This window comes from Dermatophagoides farinae, chromosome 4 (genome assembly GCF_024713945.1).
Source record: "Dermatophagoides farinae isolate YC_2012a chromosome 4, ASM2471394v1, whole genome shotgun sequence".
Taxonomy (NCBI): Eukaryota; Metazoa; Arthropoda; class Arachnida; order Sarcoptiformes; family Pyroglyphidae; genus Dermatophagoides; species Dermatophagoides farinae.
Window position 1 is genome coordinate 2,874,358 of NC_134680.1, and position 8,238 is coordinate 2,882,595.

The window sequence follows — 8,238 nt, forward strand, 5'->3', positions numbered from 1 at the left end:
TGATGATGATGATGATGGTAGTGGGGGTGGTGGTGGTTGTAGTTTCAATATGAAAAAAGAAAAAAGACATGATAATAATAATGATGATGATGATAGTCATCATATACACAGGTATGGCTATCTTTAAGAAAAAAAAATGATAATAATAATAATGGCTGACCATCACCATTACCACCACCAATGTCCAATCCCACAATGAGAAATACTGTACCATGATGATGATCAATAATGAACGAGTGTAATGCCAGTAGGCAAAAATCTTTTTTCTTTTTTTTCTGACTAACAACAGCAATCATCATCATTCCATAGAAATAGATGGATGGATTCTTTTTTATTTTTCGGTAAACGAAAAATAGAAATAAAAAAATAAGGGTAGTGTACAAGGTTGTATATTTGACCTTTTTTGATACATGGTATAGGTCATTGTATATGCATACATACCACGTACAATATTTATCTCTTGAATGAATGAATGGTGAGATGACAGTGGCAATTTTTTTTCGTTGAAATTGTTGAAATGTTTCAACAACAACAACAACAACCATGGCAAAAAAAAACTTTAATTGAACCATTTCTAAGGTGTGTGTGTGTGTATGTTTGCTGAATTCGTTTGTTATATATTGGTTTGACATGTATGTCTATCTATCTATCTATCCTATGGTTTTGAATAGAAAAAAAAATCAACTACCATTATGATGATGATGATATTGACCATCATAATCATCAATGTTATATATTGGTAGATAGAACAAAACAACAACAAAAAAAAAACAAAAAAACAAACCATGATGGTTATATATGTCGTTGTTGTTGTTGTTGTTTTTTTTTGAAATATCCACTGCATATGCATTCTGGGTACCACCACCGTCAATGGTCACTGCATAAAAAAGAAAGAGAGATCATTTCAATTTTTTTTTTCTTGTTTCACAATTCACCTGGATAGACAATGTAAATTATATATTATACATAGCCGCCACATTACTATTATCATCATCATAACCACCATCATCACCATGATCTATGATGGATAATGATGACTGTCGACGCGATATACCCAATCGTCGTCATCATCATCAGATGATAATAGTAGTTAGTTACTTTTTGTATTATTTAGGGCTGCAGATGGACACAAATATTTTTATTTTTACCCAGAAATAATAATGAAAGAATTTGACTTTTGTATACTACTCTGAAAACAGAATACAGCCTGCACAGGTACTGTACCAAAGTTCAGTTCTGTTCTGTTATTTGAATCATTGATCTCAATGATGATTATTAAAATTATTATTATTATCTCTATATTATCATTATCATTTTTTAGATCATCAATACTTTGTGAAAATCGAGAGAAAAAAAAACGATAAAACAAAAGAAAACTTTTTTTTTTTTTTTTTGGTGGCAGAATTTATTTTTGGCAATTAGATTGTTTTTTTTCCACAAACGGTCATCATCAGTGTTTGACCACCGCAACAAAATTGATAATGTTTTTTTTTGTGCTTATAAATTTTGTTTCCAATTAGTTGCAACCACTAACAACAATAACAACATCATTATTTGTCGCCAGGACTAGACACACAGACCAAATGACTGCTGCTGCTGCTGCTGTGCAATTAGTAAGCGAAATTCATAATAATATTGAAAACATCCATAATATAATAATACATGGATTTTTTTTTATTGAAAACTGAATTTTTTTAGAAAATCAAATTCAATCAATTTTTGAAATGCTTCAAGCTAAATAGAATGAATGGATAGATGGATCCTGAATCAAAATAAATTCAATAATTGTGTGTGTATGTGTGTGTGATTTTAGCTAATGATCATTCATTCATCAGAATTGTAATATTAATAGTCGTCATCATTTAGTAGTTTGTATGAAAAAAAACCACATATTATTCAACAATGAAACAATAATAATTGATTATTGATGATGATGATGATGATGATGATCATTGTAATCAAATTCTCGTTTTATCAAATATACAAATTGATAATTATACTTCATATATATGATCAGCATCATCAAACAAACCAACAACAACAAAAATCGATTCCATTGTTGAATTCAATGGCCGAAATCGATTTTTTTGATAATAATCGTTTTTGGCAATTCATTATATTGCATACTACTACTTTATTTCTTTATTTTTTTTGTCTGATTTCTGTCACAATATCGATTGATTGAAATAAATAAATATGATCAATTTTAAAACGCAAAAAAATAGAGTTCAATTCTTTTTTTAATTTTGTTTTATTTGCCAAAATGCAAATTCCAATTTATTACAGTTTTTTTTTGTTTGCATTGACCTAAATGAATGAATGAATGAATAAATGGATTCTTTGCATTTTCTTTGTTGTTGTTCAATGATGATTAGTCGTGATGATGGTGATCATCATCATCATCATCATCATCATCATTGAGGTCAATAAGTTTTTTTTTTTGCTTTCATCATTGTTGATTGTTATTATGATTCTTTGGAGGTTTTTTTTCATCACTTCACATGAGACAACCAAAGTTTTTTTCGTTTTTTGATGAAAAAAACCTTTTTCCCTTATTGAGTTTTCATTATTATCATCATCCAATGTTTGATATTTGATTGATGATGATAATTAATAGTTGATCGATATTAGAGAGAAAGAGAGAGAGAGAAAAAAAAATTCTAATTAGAAAATTTCGGTAGCCAAAAGACAGTAAACAGAATAAGAATATATCAGATGCACGCAATTTATTGATGATCGATATGATTTTTTTTCTTTTTTGGTTATTAAAAATTATTTAAATTTTTGTAACACACACACACATTTTTTCTCTTTCTTTCTCTCTTTCTCTCTCTCTCTTCCACCGACAACTTTTGAGCCATCCACAAATAAAAATTGTGTTTGGCCTCATCATTATCATCATCATTGTTAGATATAATCAATCTTTAGCAAATTTCTGCAAAATGATGATGAAAATGATCTTCACGATGGACATACATTCATCATTATCGATGACGATGAAATTGTTCTAATTTTTGATGATCCAAAGAAACAAAAAAATTAACAAAATGATGTTGAAAATAAGTTTTCCACACATGATCACGAAAATCATTTAAAAAAATATTTTTTTTTCGAACATTCAACAATAATAAATCTCATATATATAAATGCCTGACTGACTTCATCACTTGATCATTTAATGCAAGTCTTTAATATTTTCCTCAAAGAAAAACTCTGTTTGAATTAAAATAAAATGTAAATTCGGTAAATCTACAATAGAATTTATTGGTTTCAAGAACAATAATGGAAAAAGATCAATTACAAGTACTAATAAAGATTCTCAAATTTCATTGGCTTTTTCTCTTCCCAAATGCATTTTTTGTATTTATATTTGTTTTTTTTTTCATTGATTAATCATTGTCAAAAAGTAAAAAAAATTAAATTAAATTTTGTTTCAATATTTGACGCCCAATCCAATCATTAAGATATATAAATTGATCAAGGAATGCAACCTGTTGCTAAAATGCATAAACAGCTCATAGCTCGCGCAACAGGTTGCCTGTAATGAATTTTTTTGAATTTTTTTTTACTTTGATCGTTGTCGTTTTTTTTCTTCTTGTTTTTTTTGTCTGATAATTACCATCATCCATAAATGTCGTTAAATCAAGTCTGTATGTGGAAATTACATTTAGAAATTAATGATGATGATGGATTTCATTTGTCAATCTCATTCAACGTTTTTGTTTGTCAAACATAGTTCGTATTCGCTTGTTTGTGTGTTTGTGCGTGTTTCGAAATCCATGTTCTTTTGTTTGTTCTAAATTCAATTTTATTAATTTAATCTCTTTTTTTTTTGTTTTTTTTTCTCTTTTTGCTCTCATTCCTCAATTATCTTAATAACTTAGGTTAAGCCACATGCTTGTCAATTGTGTTCCAAGTCATGTAAGTAAAAAAAATTTTTTTTTTTGATTAAAATTTTTGATAATGTTGATTAGATTTAACATTTGATTGTTTTTTTTGTGTCTTAATCTCTGCATATACTTTATTCAACTGTGAATTATTCCCATTTTTTTTAAATGTTGTTTCATTATAATTCAATACAACAGTTCCAACACCAGGTGATCTTAAAAGCCATATGTATGTACATAATGGTTCGTGGCCATTCAAATGTTCCATTTGTAATCGTGGTTTTAGTAAACAGACTAATCTTCGTAATCATGTAAGTTATTGTTATTTTATTTTTTTTTTTTTGAATTTCATTTTTCATGTTCTTGTTGCTGTTTTTCAATTAATTGAGTTATATCAAATTAATCAACTAATTTGAATCTCATTCGTTATTCGTTTTTTTCATTTTTGTTTATGTTTTTTGTTTTGTTTTGCTTATAAACTATTCTGTTCATCATCATTGAATCGATGATAATTTCCTATGTTGATTGGTGACGATTTCTCTGTCTGTGGTGAAAAAAATAAACGGGAAAAAAATTCATTTTTTATTCACATTTCAAAATATGAAACAACAACAACAACAACAACAACAACAATATCGTCATCATCCTTGTGACATTTTCTAAATCGAACCAAATCAAATCAAAAAAAAAGATGTTATTACATTCAGGTATGATTTTTTTTTTTGGAATTATCAAACCATTCAATTTGAATTATCATACTACAGTGATACTACAGGATTGATGACAATTTCTGTTTTTTTTTTTTTTTTTTTTTTTTGATCAAAAACGATTAATGTAGTGATTTCAAGTGTGTGTGTGTGTGTGTTAGCTTGATTTAATTCAGGGTGCTTTTTTATATTTTTTTTTCTCTGTAAACATATAGAGGTGTGGCCGATGTATGCATGTAATTGCAATTAATTTGATCGATAATTACTACAAAATTTTATACCAGATATAAAGATAATAATTTATCCATACATTCATCGGTATCCATTGAATCACAAACAGTTAGAGATTCATTCAATATTCATTCAAAAATACAGATCCTACACACACATATATATACACATAGATTAGTTGATTTGAACTAATTCATGTGAAAATTTTTTTTTCTTCTTTTTTTTGATACTTCCACGAATTTTTTTTTTTGAATCAAAAATTATCTTTTTTCTTTTTCTCTTAAAAATGAATTTGATTATCATTCATTCATTGTAAGTGGCCAAATAGCCTTCTAAATGGGGAGATCCTTTAAAAAAAGGTATCGGTTCATAGATAATATCGAGAAGAAAGCCAAAAAAAAAAAACAGGCCAATTACCGAGCATCTTCATTATTATTATAACATAAATGGTGAATAGTGAATTCACATTCAAAAAAAATAAAAAGATGGACAACTAAAATTCATTCATTACAGATGTAAATTTATCATTCATTCATTTTTTCCCTTTAATCATCATCATCATATGATAACGATAATAATTTTTTTCCTGGCCATATTTTTTATTGTTCCGTTATTATTGATCATATCGTAAATAGTAAAGTTGGCTGAATTGATCATCATTACATTAAACAACAAATTTTTTTTTTGGCAAGTTTATCATTCAACAACAATCGTTCAATGTAGCGATGATCATCATCATCATCATCATCATTGTAATCACAATGAATGTAGAATGAAATATTAGATGAATGAATGAATATCAGATGAATGATGATGATAATGAATGAATAATATTCCATTCATATACCAAATGCATACATTTCAAGATCTAGATCCATATATTAAATGACCGCACACACTTTGATAGGAAAATGATAAATTTTCAACAAGTTTCAGTCAGTCAGTCAGTTTGTTTGTGTGTGTTTGTATTGAATTTGATTATTACCTTTATGATAATAATCATCACAATCATCATCATCATCATCATCGGTTATTATTTATAAATAATAACCGTAATATGTATCGGATTTGAATATATTTTTTTTTCTTTTACTTTTCGTGAATCGATAATTGAACGTGGTTTTTTTTTCTCAATCTCTCTTTACATTTCGATTGATTCAATCATTTATTTCATTTTTTCTTTTTTTTTAGTTTTCTAAGTGCTTTGTGCTTATCGCCACACACACACAAACACATGATCTATCATTCAAAATGAATGAATCAATGAATGAAAATTATTGCAATTTATGAAAAAAATGTTCATACTTTGATTACATACTGAATGTATGTATATTTCTTTATTCACACACACACACTCAAAGAACGTCCGAAGGATTTGATTCAAATTCGATTCGGATCATGACACATACACACACACACACCGACATTCACACATCATCATCATTATTATTATTATTATTATTGATTTGATTCAGCAACTATTTTACTTTAAATTAAACTAAACTAAGAAGCTTAGTTTCAATGTATGAAATTCATGCCTACTTTATAATTATTCAATATATCATTGAGTAATAATAATGCTAGCAGAACACAAACGAAAAGACCTAAACATTATTTAATTCCTTTAAAGATAACCTAACTTAATCTATCTAAGATGTTCATAGATGCCGGTGATGTGATGTAAACAACAACAACAACAACAACAACACTACACTATCAAGAGAGAAAAAAATCGATATAATCCATTTAATTAGGAAATCAGGTTTACAAAAAAAAACAGTCATGAATGGGATGAATGATCGATCCATATATATATATAGATTATCATCACCATTCACAATGACAAACACACACAGAAAAAAGAATAAATAAATGATAAATAGAAACGAATAATAAAAAATGATGATGATGATAAATTGATTTGAAAAAAATGATGACACAGAAAAAAAAACGACAGACAAAGAAAAAGATAGAAAGATAATGTTTTCTACAGGTCTTTTTTTTCCACTGAAAATTGATTCTAAATTAGTGTTCGACCATTGTGTGTGTGTGTGTGTGTGTGTGATGATTGGATGAATGATTGAATGTTAAAAAATCAATAATCATTGATGATCTAGATTCGAAATTTTAAATTATCATTTTTTTTTGCATTAATATTTTATTGATATTGATTAGTAATTCCTGATTAAAAATGTTTTCTTTCTTTTTTTTTGTTTATTTTTTTTTCTTACAAATATAACAATTATAGGAGATAAACCACATGAATGTGAAATCTGTCATAAAAGGTTCGCATTAGCATGTAATTTACGTGCACATATGAAAACACATGATGAACAGCAACAACCACAGCAACAACAAACATCACCACCACCACCACCATTACCACCATCACAATCATCATCATCATTATCATTATCATCATTGGAAAAATGTTTACGCTGTGGACGTGATTATAATCTTACTATGAATGGATTAATTACATTTGGTTATTGTCATGATTGTTGGTCAATCAATAGTAATGTGGCCAATTTAGTCAGACCATTGAATTAGAATTTTGATTTTTCTGCTTTCACCTTCTACCACCCCTCACTGTTGTTGTAACTGAATTTTTTCTATTGAATTAAAAACTGCCATCAAAACAAACAAAAAAATCAAATGAAAAATGAAACTAAGCCATCATCATCAAAAAAAAAAAAAAACATTGGCCATAAGCTTCAATTGATTTTAGAAAAAAATTTTTTTTGTAAATAATTTTTTCAATTCATTTTTAGTAGCCAAATACTGTAACACACACACACAACTTATACCCTCATGTTTTTTTTGCATTCAATTATAATTAATTATTAATTAATTAAGAAAGAAAAACAAACAAATTTTAATTAGAATTTTTTTTTTAAGTTTCAAAAATTACATCCACATTAAAACTTAGTGCATATCTTTGATTCTTTCTCTTTCACTCAATCACTCATTCTGACATATAAATGTAATATATATCATGGCCAATAAAAGTTTGCATATTTAAAACACACACACACACACACATACTCACAAAATAAATTATCCACTGACACGCCTCCTTCCCCTTCCGATATGAAATCATTTCTATTGTTTTGATTAATTAAACCACACCTACACCGACAAACGCACACACCTATTCCTTTTCTTCATCATTCACTTTTCGTATATGTATCACACACAGATTGATATACACATTATTATTATTATTATTACAAATCAATCGATATATATGATATATATTGATTTGTATTGTGTGTTTATGTAAATCAAACAATGGAAAAATAACGCTCATTTTTTTTGATGTCCATTAAATGATTAAATTCATTCACTTAAATTAAAAAAAAATTAATCGTTAATTAAGAAAATTTAATTGTTTTGGACAAAATGATTTTTTT

General features: G+C 27.3%; 1 protein-coding gene across 2 annotated transcripts in view; it reads left to right on the forward strand.

The window, feature by feature from the left end:
* LOC124500530 (uncharacterized) overlaps positions 1-7,488 on the forward strand; it is a 31,308-nt gene extending 23,820 nt beyond the window's left edge. Inside the window, exons 6-9 of one of the 2 annotated variants that reach the window (XM_075730023.1) lie at positions 3,885-3,921; positions 4,086-4,198; positions 4,579-4,594; positions 7,074-7,488. In XM_075730023.1, coding sequence (XP_075586138.1) covers positions 3,885-3,921; positions 4,086-4,198; positions 4,579-4,594; positions 7,074-7,375 — 468 coding nt within the window. In that variant the 3' untranslated portion in view covers positions 7,376-7,488. The remainder of the gene's footprint in view (positions 1-3,884; positions 3,922-4,085; positions 4,199-4,578; positions 4,595-7,073) is intronic. The other variant, XM_075730024.1, reaches the window with a different exon arrangement.
* The last annotated feature ends 750 nt before the right edge of the window (positions 7,489-8,238 follow it).